Raw genomic sequence first — 17551 nt, 5'->3', positions numbered from 1 at the left:
TGCACATGGATGGTTAGATGCATGATGGGCTAGTATAATCTTTCCAGCATTAAGGTGTTTTTTTTTTCTTTTTTTTTTTTTTTTTTTTTTTAATCATCTTGTCTCAGTTACAAATTTGACTGGTAAATGATAAAGAATGATAGCCCCTTTTGTATCGCATTGCATTGCATATCAGGGATGACAGATTGATAAAAAGACATGCTTTTTCTGACTAGATTTAGCTTTTGATACTTTGCGGTAAAAGTGGCTCTCTGATTGACTCTGCCCTATCAGTGCAGCTCCCATGAAAAAAAAAAAATAAATAGTAAAGACCTTTGACAGTCTTACAGACTGTATCCAGTATGATAAGAATGTTATGTTACATTTTATTTTATGTAACGTTTTCACGGTTTACAATGGCAGGACCTGCCATCTTGTCTTTTTGGCTTGTTGTTTCTGATTGCAATTTAACCTGAAGGGGGAATCCAGATCAAATCCCAGAAGGTAAAATCAAAACAAAATAAAGTTAAAACTTGTTTTGAACAATTTCTTTGTCATCTGAATATTGATTTTAAGTAGGGGGAAAAAAAATCGGTTTAAATCGTAAATCGGATTTTTTGTTAAAAAATCAGGGATTTTTTTTTAGGCCATATCGCCCAGCCCTATTAATGAGTTTTTGCAAATTTAACTTTTTGTTAATTACATCACTTTTTAATTACACAATTCAACTCATAATGACTTTTGGACAATATTTTTATTATTCAAAGGGATAAGTTTTCATTTATTCACTCATTCCAAACCTGTATGGTTTTCTTTTTTATGTGAAACACAAAGATTTTTTTTTTTTCGTCCATTGAAATATTTTTCTTATTTTGTGTAACACAGAAGAAAGAAAGTACAGGTTTGGAATAACACGAGGGTGAGCAACTGAAGTCGGTTTTTTCATTTCTGGGTTAACTTTCCCTATAAAATTTCATTTTGATTTTCACACAGACATTAAATAAAAGTGACTGAATGAATAAAAGCAGCAACACTTTATAGGACAAGCCGGATGGCGCCAGGGAAGCACTGTGATACCCATGTGCATGTGCTGGCATGCTCTGCCCTGACAGCACCCTGTTCTCAACATAAAAGACTCTGACATGGCCACATTGTCTTAGCCCTGCTGTCCATTGATGGAGGCCTGGACGCAGCTGTTTTCTAACCCAGCCACTCCACATCACCCTTTAATCTACACTAACGTGTTCAAAACCCTCAATTTGTATGGCACAGAACACTTCTACTTTAGGACTGAAATGACACACTGATGTTTAGTGTAATTCTGTCAAACTATGCAAGTTCACCGTGGTGCCATTATTCATTTGTGACGCTATAAGTTGCAATAAAAAAAATTCCTGTTTTAATGAATATTAAATGTTTGGTTTACAATGCTCAAGGCACCATGTACAGTTCAGTGAAGCAATGTGATTCACTGAACTTTGCATGGCTGACAACTGAACATTGACTGTGCAACAATGAGTAATTATGTATCCTTCTTCTCCATACAAATATAAAAAAAAAAGAATACAATAAAATAAAAAATCCCAAAAATTTAGGTCAAATTTTGTGGCCAAAGCTGAAATGACAGTAAGAGAGTAGAAAACAAGAATGCCATGCTATATTTAGTCTCTTTTATCACACAAAGAGGTCCTACATCTGACATCCCCGAGATTTTTTTAAAGTCTGGACACTGTGCTCCAAAATAACACCACGTCAAACATCTTGATAATTCAGTGGAATTTCTATTGTGAAGCTCAACACAGAACAACTGCAACTGATGCAACAATAAAACACAATTTAGCACAATTGCAAATTACATTAATATTCAAATGTTCATGTAATTACAGGAATTTGCTTAGACGTTAAACTTTGAATAATGCTGGAGAGCAAAAGCTTTTTTAATAAACTTGACCTCTTGAATAAACATGCTGGCTAATACAATTTCATAATGCATGTTGGTGAATCACTGCATTTCATTGTTATTAATAACTAAAAGTCTGTTTTCTGTGCCTAGCACTGACATTTGGCAAGCTGGGAATAATCTCTGAGAGCCACAAATCTGTGCAATCATGAATGTTATATTCTGTGCAGACTGCTGTCACATCAGTTTTGGTTCATGATTTGAGAGACACATGCAACAATGGCAATGAATATGATTTGGATATTGAACAGCCAACTGTAAACGTACATTTTAATAGCTTTGTTTGTATATACGTCAGTTATTCCACAAACAGCTAAAACGACAATAATTTATATTTTCGTTACACAGACAGCAGCCATAAGAAACGGGCTAGTTAAGAAGTCATTGCCATACTGTCTGGTTATATTTGGTGAAAAGCATAAATCCTTCGCTTGCCCTTGCTGAATCCATCAAAGGTAGACACAAGGTAAAAGCTGAAATGTCCTTCTTTATATTATTTACATCAGACAGCCATATTTGAGCAATTTGAACAACTTACCCCCTTGTGCGAGTGCGACAAAGAGCAAGAGTAGTCCGTTTAAAAGGGTCGCCCTCATTTTAACATCAAAGCAGTGTGTTCATTCCGGTTGAAATAAAGAAACTGTGTGTTTTTAATTCATTGTGTCACCAAATTAATGGCTCCAAATTTCCTCACTTTAAAATCTGTCCACAAACTTGTAGGAGAGAGAGAGAGAGAGAGAGAGAGAGAGAGAGAGAGAGAGAGAGAGAGAGAGAGAGAGAGCGCAGTGGAGGAGAAACTCCACCTCCTCAAGCTTTCTCCTGCTTCAGATTTTTAGCCCTCACCCCGACGAACAGCCATAGACAGTAAAAGAAACAGCTCAGACATGTTCACGTATAAAAGTAGACCGTATGTTGTACTTGGAGCAATTATTAACTTTAGGATATAATCATATGCATAAAATACAACGCAGAATATATCAGTGAATCTTTTTTTTTTGCATTGCGCGGTACTTCGAAATCGTGGAAATATATATATAAATCTTAAAATCTTTTACTTTTTAACACACTCTTACTTCTTAATTTCATAATTTAATTTTCTCTAATAACAAATTGCCTAAAATCCAACAGTAGAATCATAATTTCATATATGTGTGCATAAAAAATATAATGTAATATATATATATATATATATATATATATATATATATATATATATATATATATATATATATATATATATATATATATATAGGCTACATATAATTATGTGTGTGTATATTATATTTTAATATAATTGTAAACGTACTAATTCATATCTTTATGACTGATGTTCGTAGTTTTAGGTTAACATGGATTAAACAAAATCTACACATAATGCATTTGAAAAGTAGCAAAAATAAATTATGAAGGCAAGGCAGAGTGAAAAGTTCACGTTGTTTTTTTTTTGTGTTTTTTTTTATGAAAGAGTGATATTTTTGATTAATATCAACATTGGATCACTAGTGTGGGGTAGCATGTTCCTCTTGAAGGATGAGACAGTCTGGTAAATAAATGCACGTGTGTTGATTGGACATCAGCGGGAACATCCTCTTAAATGACAAGAACTTAAACCAATGAGAAACACGGATCGCCGCCAGCGCTGTTTGTTATGTTTTGAGGTAAATTGTACTATAAGAGAACAACCTTTAATACTAATAAACGTTAAAATACACGAATGAAATATCGTTTTCTATATCCTAATTTTTAGATAAATGTATATATTTTTTAATCTAAACAGCAGTTGTGCGTTTGAGTTGACATGCACATTAGTCCCGCCCAAGTGAGCCAACGAGCCAATAAGAAACACCGTTAGGCTGACGTCTGCGCATGCTAGAAGAAGTAGGCAGGAAGTTCATCACGCAGTGAACGCATCTGTCTGGGCTCACGCGACACTGGTATGTCATCTGCACAATGCACTCTCTGCATCACTGATGTTCTGTTTTCAGAACAAAGCATCAGTTCTGTTTGTTTAACTATCCTTGAATATGTAGCTAAATCCAAGATACAATCATTATGTAACAGATGCAATGTCGACTTTGTTTATTTGATGCTTGTCAAGCCTTACGAATCTTACGTTTTGGGGAAGATTTTAATGGGAAGGTCATACTGTATACATCTAACAAGAGCTAAGTTGTTAGAGACTTTACGTCATGCTCATTGTTGCGGTTCTCTTCGATATCAATAACACATTGCATGCCTTTATGTATATTTTAAACGTCATAAATGTTTCTGGTGAATCAGAGAGAAGAGAGCCCAAAACGGTCTCTTCCTGTAGGGGGCGCTGTCGATATTAAATATAAATGATATATATTGTACAGTACGGTCTTTCTTCTGGGTATGTTTCTAGTAGCTTACCGAAATATTATCTGATTCTATGCATATATGTTTGTGTATATATTATAATATCTGTTCTCTTGCTACTCCAGGTATTAGAACTTAAAACCAGCATAAAAACAATGTAAGTATCATGTTAAATAATGTCAGCATACATGAATCATAAATAGTGTTTGGGAATAGTATTTTTATTTTTTTTAAAGAAATTAATACTTTTATTCAGCAAGGGTGCATTAAATTGATCAAAAATGACAGTAGAGACTTTACATTGTTTAAATATTTTGTAAAAAATAATAATAACAATGTAAAAAAATTCTGTTTCAGATAAATGCTGTTCATTCCAACTTTTTATTCTTCTAAGAATCCTAAAAATGTATTGCGGTTTCCACAAAAAAATGTATCAGAATGATTTCTGAAGCATCATGTGACACTGAAGACTGGAATTATGGCTGCTGAAAATTCAGCTTTGACATCACAGGAATAAATTACATTTTAAAATATTTAAAAACAGGAAACCTTAATTTAAATTGTAATAATATTTGGCAATATTAATGTTTTTAGGTGGCATACAAAAATAAATGTCATACAACATAGAAGACAAAATAAATCTTTTTGTGAATGTGAATAATACAGTACATATAATTAATGGCCATTAAACTGTAATATTGCACCCTACTATAATATAAATCATCCCCAGAGTGTTTTGTTTGTTTCTTTTGTCCTGTTTCAGGATCGCGTTGAAGTGCTATCTCTCTCTTCCAGTGGTGGCAGGGGCATTATTAGTGGGCCTCCCTTACAGTGTCTCTCTTGTTGCCCAGTGGCTTTATGGCTGGCCCAATAAACCAGGGTACCAAAAATATATAGAGGCTCTCAAACCAAGGTGACATAGCATTAACATTTTGATGTTACTCTTCTTTTATTGTTGGCTTTTTAATGATGCAGATGTTTCTTGCACTCCCTGCAGGCGCATATACTGCCTTACAAGAGCCGTGCTAGAGATGCTGAAATATCTGCAGTATGGCAAACTGTACTTTCAGTGGAAACTGTGGTACAGTAATGACAAAAATAACAAGCACTATGTGAAAGTTAGTTCTATTTTTATATTCCTGTTAATGTGGTTTCTTTAGCTACAGGGTGCTATGCAGTACAGAGTTTTAAGAAACAAAGCTACTGTTATGTCTATGTTTAGGACAGAAGTAATTCTTTGTATTACCAAAATGCATTGTAGTATTAAAATGAAAAAGCACTTGTCACTTTTTACTGTACTACAGTATTTGATTGTGCTTCTATCCTTTCCTAGGGCATAACCTTTGGTCGGCGAGGGAACAAACTAGATTTATACTATTCACCAAACATGGGCCATTCTGATGCTGCTCCTGTACCAGTGGTTGTATTTGTGTACGGAGGTGCCTGGGGGTCAGGAGACCGCTCCATTTACTGTCTGTTAGCATTACAAATGGCAAAAGAGCTTAATGCCTCTGTAATTTGTCCAGATTATTCCATATATCCAAAGGTACGCTACCATTATATTATACATTATGCATTCAATAATGATTTTTTTTTTGTGTAGTGTTTTGTTTTTTTCCAAACTGTTCGTTGTGTTTTCAGGGAAATGTTTTAAATATGGTTCAAGACATTACTGACAGTTTGCTGTGGGTGAGAGAAAAGGGACAAACATTCAATCTTGATCAAGTGAGTTTCCAATCCTCCGTGAACTTAAAGGGATACTCCATCCCAAAATTAAAATTCTGTCATTATTCACTTACCCCCATGTCGTTTCAAACCTGTAAAAGCTTCATTCGTCTTCAGAACACAATTTAAGATATTTTGGATGAAAACTGGGAGGCTTGAGACTGTCCCATAGACTGCAAAATAAATAACAGTGTCAAGGTCCGGGAAAGTATGAAAAGCATTGTCAGAATAGTCCATCTGCCATCAGTGATTCAACCGTAACGTTATGAAGTGACGAGAATACTTTTTGTACATGAAGAAAACAAAAATAACAACTTTATTCAACAATTCCTCTCCTCTGTGTCTCTCCAGAAGTGTCTCACAGAAGAGCGTAAGCCGTCTGCGTACAACTCAGAATTGCCAAAATGGCGCTACGCTGATTTGGAGAGACACAGAGGAGAGGAATTGTTGAATAAAGTTGTTATTTTTGTTTTCTTCATGTACAAAAAGTATTGTCGTCGCTTCATAGCATTACGGTTGAATCACTGATGGCAGATGGACTATTATGACGATGCTTTTCATACTTTCCTGGACCTTGACACTGTTATTTCACCCTTTAAAGGTGCTGTATGTAGGATTGACACTGAGTGGTTAAACTAGGTATTGCAGTCCAAATTCAAAATATTGGAGAGGGTTTTTTTCACCCGGCCCCTCCTCCTCAGACTTGACTCACACGCAGGTTGCCAGATTGACGACACCAACAAGAAGGAGTGCACTTGACGATGAATGAAATGAAATACGTTGTGTTTTCCGCCAACTACTGAAATTCAATTGGGTAAACTGGAAGTGGGCAGGTTTTATAAAAAACCAAAACAGAGACCGACATTCCGGCCGGAACGCACATTTTCAAAGGAGAATAACTGACTGAAGCATTGTTTTTCAGACAAACAAGTGTTAACTTAGCATGTTTATTAAATATCTGCAAACATATTATGGTGTTTTTTCTTTAGTAGAGACAAAAACTTACATACAGCACCTTTAAAATTGTAAGGTGTTAATATTGCATTGCAAATGACACAGTTTGACTTTACTAAATGTACTTTTGCTCATGGTAAATGTTTGATTTAATATTTAGCACTTTAATATTTCAAAGTGCTTGTGCTATGTACTTCCATTCAAATGTTTGGGGCCAGTAAAATTTTTTGAAAAAGATTAATACTTCAGTTCAGCAAGAATGCATTAAATTGATGAAAAATGTCACAGTATTGTTACAAAAACTTAACGGTTTCAGCAGCAGCCATGTTCAGCTAACAATAATAAGAAAGATTTCTTGAGCACCAAATCAGCATATCAGAATGAGCATAAAGAGCATACGAGACTTCTTTCAAAAACATTAAAAACAATTTTACTGACCCCAAACTTTTAAACAGTAGTGTATATTTGTCATATTTTATGTTGTAAGTGATAAAACAGTTTCATCTAGGCTACTTTTTTTTATGCAGGACAACGTAATATTAATAGGTCATTCAGCAGGGGCTCATCTGTGTGCCCTTACCACGCTGTTTCTGGTGAACAATGCAGAAGAACTGTTCCTTAAGACCAACGAACAGAGAGATCTCGTATCTGCCATTAAAGGAATCATCGGTAAATCAATACACCATATTTACTATGTTTCTTGTATTATGATTGTTTATAATTTAGCATAGCAGTTTCCCTGTTAATGTAGCTGTTTCTTAAGAAAAAAAAAACTTGATTAATAACTTGACTTTCATTCATGTTGTGATTTTTGTTTTTGTAATAGGTCTGAGTGGCGTTTACAGTATAATGGATCATTATAAGCATGAGAAAATGAGGGCTGTTGAATATGTGTCAACTATGCACAAAGCTATGGATGGTGTGGAGAACTTTGATTATTATTCGCCGTCATCGTTACTCAAGAAACTGAATGAGGATCAGTTGAAAAGGTAATGTTATTGTTGTTTCCACTGACACACTGTCAGTGCCAATTAATTTGTATTATTTGTCTCAATATAGTAAATTATTTAAATAAGATCTTATTGTTATATAATGTGTCATTGTTTTCATCAGTTTGCTATTGTAGTGCCATTAACGGCCAACTTATAAATGCAGTTTACCAGCTACCAACAGTCACTACTAGAGTTCAGAGAGATGCAGAATACTGTGTGAGCTACTGTGAAGCTATTATTTATATCATTGTAGAATTAACAGTAAATGCTTTATCATTTGCTATGATTTTCATGCAGAGTTCCTCCAGTGGTTTTGCTCCATGGAACCAATGACATCATAGTTCCTGTGCAATCATCAGTGAAGTTCTCCGAGCTCCTCACCGCTCTTTCTATCAGGATGTCTCTCTATCTCATACCTAAAATGAACCACACAGAGATGGTCACTGACCTTATGGCTCCAGACAGGCACTTTTACCACACTGTTTATGGCTGTATTAAACAGGAGTACAGTAAATTTCAAGGTTATGTTGATTAATATTTATCATCCAATTCAGTACTAATATCATTTTCCAGTATGCCAGACAGTGATTACATGTTATTTATGATTTACTGTAAGTTTACATTTAAAGGGGTGGTTAACAGTTTTTTTTCTAGGCTTGATTGTGTTTATGGGGTGCAGTTTAACATGTGTTCATGCTTTGTTCATCAACTTTGCAGATATTGTTTATGCTCAAACAGCAACATTGTACACTAACTAACGTTAAAAACGTGAAATCGCAATCAACCACCTCTTTAAGTTCTAATGATTTGTGTTCTTCTGAAATGTTTAATTTTCAATCAAAAATGTGTTCAATAACCATTTATACAAGACGGCAAGGTGAAAGAAAATATTATCCCTGTGTTTGTTATCTGTTAATACATTCTGTTAATGTTCAATGAAATGTAAATAAGAAGAAATCGTTCCAATTAAGACAGAAATATACAAATATACAACATATTTTCGTGTTTGAAATGTAATACGGATGGAGAAATTCTTATTTTGCATTTTTATAACTTGTGTAAAATCTTCCATAATATATTTATTCAAGCCATACATAAATGTTTCTCTTTGTGTCCTAATTACAGAATTAGTCACTTGGCTATTGAAGTTCTTCTGTTTGTTACATATTCACAGTTCATACCATATATTACATTAAATAACATAAGCTTCAGCTGTGCATGCTATAGAAATATTATTGATTAATGTTTGCTTTTGTCATTATTAGAATAGAATGTTAATACAAAGAACACATTAATGTGAATATTTAGGTGTTGACCTTGAACCATTGAATATTTTGCCTCATAAGTAAACTGCTTTATGTTGGGGGCATATGCTTAAAACATTTATCTTAGAAATATAATTGAGTTGAAATGGAAAAAAAATAGCACACAAAGGCAAAGCACAGGTATGATCTATTACTGAGAAACGTATTGAATATACATGCATAATAAGTCAATACATTCATATATTCATTGGACTGAAACTGTAACTAACGTCCACATCAGCATCATGTAAAATTGGCATCCCTTTCTTCTTTTACATTAAATACACTATAAATACTGCCAGATTGACTTTCTATTATTATTTCCTTGCTGAGCAGAGACAAAAACGACCCTCCAAATGAAACGGGCAAATGCGTCGTAATGGCCAGCAGGTGTCGCTGTTTCCCGTGTAATCGAAGTACTACAGCGAGCCCTGTGAGGCAGCGTCTCCCACACCGCTGAGATGAAGCAGAGCTGGAGCTGGGACGAGCTCGAGCCTGTGTTGTTTGGGATGTCGAGGATTAAATATGGCCACTAGCTAGCTGATCTAACAGAACTAGTATCCGCTTCACAAAGCTCTGGCATCACCCGTTAAAAATGGCTGGGAAGAGCGCAGGAAGATCTCTTTAGAGCGGCTCCCAGTGAAGCTTGAAGACGTCGGCTGGTCTGGTGAGTTCTCATGGATTTGCGGATACACTGGAGACATGCAAAACACATACACATTGCCCACTGGCGCTAGCTTCCTTCCTTCAAAATACAGCTCCCTCTCCCCGGTTTTACGTCTCTCTAGAAATGTCAAGATGTTATTCGGTTTATAGAAATGATATTCTAAGCAGTCGAGTTTAGTGAAAAGGAAACGCTCAGCTCGGCGTGTGTTGGTTGTGTAGCCGGGGCTAGCTGTGGCGAGGACTCCGCTAGCCTGTTAGCTGCAGGAGAATAATCACTGATGGGGAGACGATTCACAAATACGATCCTTTATTATCACAGACCTCGAGTTAACCATATGCGTGATTATCGTTACTTATTTCGAGATTATTTAGGCGATGTCTGGTGAGCTGTAACGTTAATTGTCTTGTAAGATCGCACTGTCACTGAAGATATCGCTATTGAATTTATTAGTGGTTCCTGTCAATAAATAAATAATAAATATAATAATTCTGAGTAGTCTGTTTTATGTGTTGCTGTTTTCTTCGCTCGTGTTATTTCCATTTCCTAATCTTATTTTACATGTTTTTTTTTTGTCGCTTTATGCTAATTCATAGTTTGTATGTTTTATAAATTGCGTATAGTGTGTATAACGTAGAGGTTTCTTACCTTTCTGTGTTTATTATATGCGATACACTCAGTGTTGACTGTCTGTCTGCTAATGTACACTAATTTCTCACACTGCATCAGTTGTTTGTCTGTCTATCTCTTATATTATTGAAGTGCGATTGTAACCAATAGGATATTAGTGAAATTGTGAATATTATTTATTTCTGTTTATCTGTCTAATTACCTATCTATGACTCTCTAAACATTCAGTGAATAACACTTGGCATGGACTTTCATTAAGGCTGAAGCTAATCGCAGTAATGGCATAAGTTGTGATATGAAGGCCGGGGTGATTGATTTGGGACACGGTGTGATGGTGAAGTGCTGGGCAGCTGCGTCAGGTGAGAGGTCATGGACTCGTGGACAGCTGTGTGTGGCCTCCACACCTCCAGGCTGCTCATTTATATGCCATTTCATTAGTGTTGTGTGTTTTGGCGAGGGTATGCAGAGCTGTGAATAAGATTCGAGATGGGCTGTGGTTGTGGTTTTATTGTATAAATAACCCACCCGTTTGTATTGTGCAAGTCATGGAACCTGTGCTCTTACCCCAGAGCCATCTTAATATTGGTTTGCTGCCATATCAGTTACACATGAGCTAAATCGTACCTGTTTAGAGGCTACAACCCTGTTTTTCTATTAAATCTTGTTTGACTTATATTTGTTGTAGGTCAAGCGCTTTTACAAACCTTCCTCCTCCTTCCACCTCCTTTTAACAGTTCTTCACATTTCTTTACAACATTTCAAAACAATCCAAAATCATCCAAGAACAATAATGAAAAAAAAATTAAACAAAATAAGTCTACTTAAAAGTATGTGAAATTAAGGAAATTATGGGGGTACACATAAATGTCTCGTGCAGTGGGCTTCACTGTGTATCTTGAGTGAGATTACTCCCCACATACACACTCATACATAAATCAATGATAAAAAAAAAAAAACACAGAATAAATAAATAAAATAAATAAATTATTCAACCAAATTAATCCAACCCAGATTTTTTTATTCAACCTAATTAACCCCAGGTGCAGGTTCTGTGCAGTTGTGTTCAAGTATAAAACACATTTGATACAACAGTACAATGCAGTTAATATGATCATGGGTCTCAAAACAAAAAGAACCGTTTGGCCCATGTCCACATTAATGGATTTTTCCTCTACATTTTGGCCTTTTGTCCAAACTGAGACAGTGTTTTTGTTAAAAATGAATACATTTGAAAAGCGTTTTCGTGTTGTAGTGTGTACTCTGAAACTGGAGGCATTTGAAAAAGATGACACATCTTTAGTCATGTGATTTAAAGGCTATATACATACTGCTATTCGCTTGAAGAATACTATTAAAGGTGAATGCTACTTTTTGTACAACCTTCATAAGATTCAAACAGAATATACTCTCGCAATTGCTTTCTTGCAGCAAAAGAGGATGACATCTGCATTTTGGACCATACATGGAATGTTTATATGAATGTTTTGATTTTGTTAATGTGGACGTAGCCTTATCTTCATATTAAACATGGCAAGACCTCCAATATGACTAAGCAGATTCATTGGAGTATTTAATAAGATATTTTTTATGGTAATCCGCTGGAACTTATTCAGTACTTTATGTTTGTGTATGTACATCCTAAAACATTGGGGGAAATTGTAAATGAGTCTCTTTTTGTTGTGTGCTCAGTGTGTGATGAGCGGTGAATCGGCGCATAACGTAGGTTACACATTACAGATGTGATATTTTACACAATACAGGCTACAGGTTATTAGTGTTGCCCAAATGGCATTGCTGGAAACATGACTCACGTTATATGCAAGTATTTTCTCTCATGATTCAGTGCCACTGGTCAAGCATCGACTGTGCTTTTTTAGGAAAGATTCTCTTGGCTGACGACAGTCCGAGCTGGTTTTGATCTTTATTTCTTCAGTCTGTTACACAGTGCTTTGCTGCAATCAGGGTTTCTCGGTTTGTGGCACTGTTGTTTTATCTTAGCCTTTTGAAGGTTTGATTTGGATCTTCAGGGGTGTCTCATGTTTGTACATGTTTCGAGTGGTTCAGGTTATTTTGTCAGTGTTATTTCAGTCTTCAGACAGTGTGTATATCTTCTGAATCAGATGACTGACTTCCCCTTTTCAAGATATCCAGAGCTCTCTCTCATGTAGACTAGAGAGTTATCACCCCGATCTGTTGCTCGATTTCTGTTTTTGTTTTTTTTACAGTGTGGTCATTGCATAACCATTTCATAATCTGCTCTTTAAATGTTATCGATGGATCCCCCTGTACTGCTGATTTGGTATCTCCTGGTATGACACTGGTCACCCCCCCATGATGAAGCCACGTGATAGAGCTGGTGACAGGGAGGATCAGCTGTGCCAGTCCCTGCAGGCTGCTTGGCTCTCTGGTGCACTGGTCTCCTGGCAGTGCCAGCGCAGAGCGTAAATCGCCGCTTGCTCCCACACCGTCCTATAATGCTCTGCCTTCTCTCTTTATCCTAGTCGGCACGGCTAACAACGATTATTTTCCCAGCAATCTTTGGATCGAAAGTGTGTCGGTAACAACGAGGGATGCTTGCAGAGCACAGGGAGAACAGTAGGTATGGAAAAAACATGTTTGATCAACGTGTCTCCATAGTGACAAGGCGTTTGTTTACAGTTTGGAGCCGTGTGTCATGGATTTATTTGCTGCAGTGGTGGTCTTGAAATGGCTTCTGTTGAGGATCCTGGCAAAATTCGCTTAGAGAATCACACATTTTTGGATTCCACGTGAGATTCTTGTATGCGCTGTCATACTTTTAATATAATTAAAGGCTGTGGAAGATAAAACAGATGAGTAGGCAAATGACAGATGGTGAAATGATGGTGCCGTTCTTCCCGAAGGAACGATGATGTGAATCAACAAGAGGTTGCAGATGCAAAAAAGGGTTATATCCCTCTCTCTCTCTTTTTTAAGTAATTAACATCTTGCATCAGGCATTGTGGGTGTCAATGATTTCCTCACTGCTTCATCCTGGCAGTCATCCTCTTTTCTGGGAATTGTAATTTTTCTTTTTTTTTTTTTTTTTTTGAAGACACCTGGTCTGTGGCTGCTTGTTGTGAATCAGGTCAGGGCATGTTTGAAACCAAGGGCTTCATTAGACTCTGATTCATTCAACACTGATTTACACAGAAAGGGCTCTTGATTTCAAGAGGTAGATGTGGATCTGAGTGTGGGGGAACCAGTCATGTTGGTTAATATTAGGGCCTTTCACACTGCAGGAACCTTTTCATAGTACCAGAACTAATTGTGGAGCTACCCACTTTTTGGCGTTTTCGCACCGCCAAAACTGGGTACCATTTTAGTACCGGACTGCCTTTTTCGAGAACCACATTAGCTCCTACTCCGGAGCAGGGTCTAACCAGCACAACTTGTACTACCCATGACACAAGTAGACATTGATTGGCCAGACGCATATGAAAACACCCTCACCCGCCATAATTTAAAAAGCCGTGTAAACATATTGTAAACATTGTCAACTTATTTCGCAAGTATGGAGAACAGCGATAGATGGACGGACGCTGAAGTGCAGGGACTTGAAGCAAATGTAGCACTGCCAGTTGTCGTTGGAGATTCTTAGTCCTCCTTTCCGTTCTTACAGTTGCTTTACGTATACGTTGACATTCCATGTCCATTATTGTGAAACCCGCGAGACACAACAAAAACACAGCTCCGATCACAGCGTCCTCCATCCTCGTGTTGTTAACGTTGGTCTTCTTTGTTTTCGTTGTTGAACGCTGCGCACAAATGACGTCGCTTTTGACCGGCTTACGTCACTTCCTAGTACACACTGTCGGTTCGAATGCAACCCTTTAAATGGTACTGGGAAATAGTTCACGCAAAATCGTCCCAAAACTTAAATACAGTTCTGGAACTAAAACGATTCTAAAATCACTATCTTAATGAGTGTTTCAATGAAGTTCTACAACCTCTCAGTTTACACTTGTATTACCGTAATTGTAAATTGTAATAATATTTCACAATATTTTTTGTACTCTTGAGGTTTAGTCATAGTGCTTGACTTGTATTGTGAACTATTAATAAACAAAATATGAGGGTATATGCATTTTCTTGTAAGTTGCATTAGTTCAAAAAATATCTTCCAAGAACTTAAATGTAAATGTGGTAATTAGTTGTTAAATGGTAAATCTGTTATGAAATGGCAAAAATGGCACTACAAACCTGTAATATTACACTTTAAAAATAAAGGTGGTGGTGGTGTTGATGAGATGAAAGAAATTCATACTTTATCAATTAAATTAACCAAAAGTGACTGTAAAGTTTTATAATGTAACAAATTATTTGACTTTTTGCTCAGCTAAATGCTGCCTAGGGGAGCAAGAGAGACTTTCAGATACATTAAAAATTGTAATAATATTTCACAATATTTCTGTTTTTACTGTATTTTGCTCAGCTAAATGCTGCCTAGGGGAGCAAGAGAGACTTTCAGATACATTAAAATCTTGTCTATAAATACTTAAATTAGACATTTGGACTAAACAGGCTTGTGCAATGTGTTCTTTGCTACGTTTATGTTGTTTAATCAGTTACCTCATGGAATGGCCACTCATAAATAGAATTGATCAGTTTATTGTTGTTGTGTAGACATGCATTTATTGGTGAATTACATTTTAAATGTGTAACTGCTGGCACATTTGAAAGGAAAAAACAATGACAAAACCAAGTGGCCGTTGACTGAATATTGTAGGAAGGAGGTTTATATGTCTCAGGAATCCAGTAGGTTGTTTCGTATCGAGACATTCTCACTTGTTGTTGACTTGTAGCCTGTAGTCAGTGGGAAATGTTCACTCTCGCTTCAGAATTTCCATCACCCAGAACAGTGACAGAGATGTGAGGGTTTTGTGTTTACGTCACCCAGCATTCCCAAGAGTCTTTGAAAGGCTTTTGAGAAGGCTGAAACTGTGTTTTTTTTTTTCTTCTTCTTCTTCTCCGAACAGTCCTTTGGAGCCTACTTTGCTTTCTCAGACAGTCATTGGAGCTGGCAGCCCTCTAAGAAATGCTATGAAAGACTTAAAGCGTAAAAGGCTTAGCCACATTTTACTGAAGATTTCATGTCCCGGCAACCTTACTCCCCACCGATTTACATCAAATCTGTCTCTCTATGTACCAAGGCAGGATTATTCATTGAGGAAGGACAAAGAGACTTTCCATTTTTGAAATACAATTCAAGTTACAACCACTGTCTGAACACGAAAGGCATTTTTTAATTATTTTAATTAAAACATTAGCGGTACTCGCTAATTTTTTTTTTTTAATATTCTGTGTATTTTCTAAATTTTTTACATACGAGACAGGAAAGTAAAATAGTGAAAGAAATAAACTCCATTATCAACATCTGATACCATTGATAAACTCTGGTATTAACCATTGAAGCACAAAAAAGTTTTTACATTTTTCACAAATTGCTTACAGTTACACGCACATTGGTGATTTAATGAATGAGAATGATTATTACTCACAATTCATAAAAGCATTCAAGGCCCATCCATCTCAATACAATAAATGAATTAAGTTATAAATGAAATATCTTTCCATGCCACCTATTGCATTATGTTATTATTGGTAATAATGCATTTATGGCTGTGGTTATTACCATGCTTAGGTTATAATATCACTTATTTAAATTTTGGTTAAGATGTGTCCCCCTCAATGTCCACACTGAGGATGGGGGATGGGGGTGCCATAGATAAGAAAGGTCTGGAATGCTTAAAAAAAAAAAAGACTGGTCTACATTAAAACATACACGACGTGATATTTATGTTGCTTTAACCAGTAGGAGGCCAAAGCATTTGGATGTCAAATTTAAGAATGTTACTGTTATGTCCAGCTGATTTGTGTTGATTATATTTTATGAAGAAATGACTTGGGGGTGTCTTGAGAGCTCATCATTCTCACTCTTGTAATAATCAGAATGGTGACTAACATCTGAGAGACTAGTAAATGAGCTCTGAATGTTTAATGACTAGAGGAAGGAGCTGTTCTTGATCTATAAACACGTGTACTTTCTTACTCAGCAGGAATTATTGTACTTGAGTTGTTTCACATGCAGTTGGTTCTGTACTTGAAAATGAGAATGAGGGTTGCAAAACCACAATTGTCTGTAGGCCATATGAGAGAAATGCTGAGCAATTTTTATTTTAGTTATACAGGCCATATGTGGCATCTTTCCAACTTTTAACTCAAGTCTGCAGAATTAATGCAGATATTTTTATTTCGATGGATGCAGTCACTGTTGCTCTTGGACGTCTCGTGTTTCCCGTCTTTAAGCATTGCTGACTTTCTTAGTTGCTGTAGCCGTCTGCGGTCTGTTCCATCTAAGAATCTGCTTCAGCTCACAGATGTTGGGCACTGAAACATTTATATTTTTATAACAGCACTGCACGGGCTCAAGCATATGTCTGTCAGATGTGTGTCCTACTTTACCCATGTGCTCTCCAGCTTCAGCAGATGATATAAAGGTCTTTTTTGTTTACCCCAAAGTTTGTAACCATTACCCAGTTGGATCTGATTCATGATCTCAGTGTTTTAAAAAAAACAAGGCATAGACAACCATTTGTCCATACTGTTACCCCAGGAAGCACTGCTTGTTCAGGGGAAATAAAATCAGTAAATAAATGCAAAAATACAAAGAAATTATTATTATTATTATTATTATATATTTCACTGAAAGTAATCAGTTGGTACAGTTTTTATGAAGTTGTCCAGGGGTCCAAATTTGATACTATTTATAATGGATATGATTTAGTGTATATTTTCAAATGATGTAGTCAAGGGTCTGAAGTGCAGAATATGTATTATCCTATGGTTATTAAAACAAAAATTCTAGATCTGGAGTGTGTTGATGATGCGTCTGAGGCATGAATCTAGGTTAGTGTGTACTTTTACTTTGAAGACATTAGGGGCTTCTCACCCTGTTGTAAAGAAGGGATCATTGGTTATTCAG

The 17551-nt window shown here is 36.2% G+C and overlaps 2 protein-coding genes across 2 annotated transcripts in view; both read left to right on the top strand.

Moving 5' to 3' along the window:
• The first annotated feature begins 3766 nt into the window (after positions 1-3766).
• si:dkey-193c22.1 (uncharacterized protein LOC567837 homolog) lies at positions 3767-9555 on the top strand. The gene is made up of 9 exons (XM_019104604.2): positions 3767-3873; positions 4405-4436; positions 5043-5192; positions 5277-5397; positions 5613-5825; positions 5921-6004; positions 7486-7627; positions 7785-7947; positions 8248-9555. Coding segments are annotated over exons 2-9 (1113 nt in total). The 5' UTR covers positions 3767-3873; positions 4405-4434; the 3' UTR covers positions 8486-9555.
• Positions 9556-12528: 2973 nt separating this feature from the next.
• Positions 12529-17551, top strand: part of LOC109090764 (WD repeat and FYVE domain-containing protein 3-like) — a 65206-nt gene continuing 60183 nt past the window's right edge. Inside the window, exon 1 of the mRNA XM_042756582.1 lies at positions 12529-13147. Coding sequence (XP_042612516.1) covers positions 13119-13147 — 29 coding nt within the window. The 5' untranslated portion in view covers positions 12529-13118. The remainder of the gene's footprint in view (positions 13148-17551) is intronic.

This window comes from Cyprinus carpio, chromosome A5 (genome assembly GCF_018340385.1).
Source record: "Cyprinus carpio isolate SPL01 chromosome A5, ASM1834038v1, whole genome shotgun sequence".
NCBI lineage: Eukaryota > Metazoa > Chordata > Actinopteri > Cypriniformes > Cyprinidae > Cyprinus > Cyprinus carpio.
The sequence above is the reverse complement of the archived record's forward strand: the minus strand, read 5'-3'. Positions and strand labels throughout refer to the sequence as shown.

Bases quoted from the DNA above. Each gene is read 5' to 3' on its own strand.
- si:dkey-193c22.1 (XM_019104604.2), top strand. The intron at 5,398-5,612 runs GTTAGTTCTATT...ATCCTTTCCTAG, and splicing joins ATAACAAGCACTATGTGAAA to GGCATAACCTTTGGTCGGCG. The intron at 5,826-5,920 runs GTACGCTACCAT...TTGTGTTTTCAG, and splicing joins ATTATTCCATATATCCAAAG to GGAAATGTTTTAAATATGGT.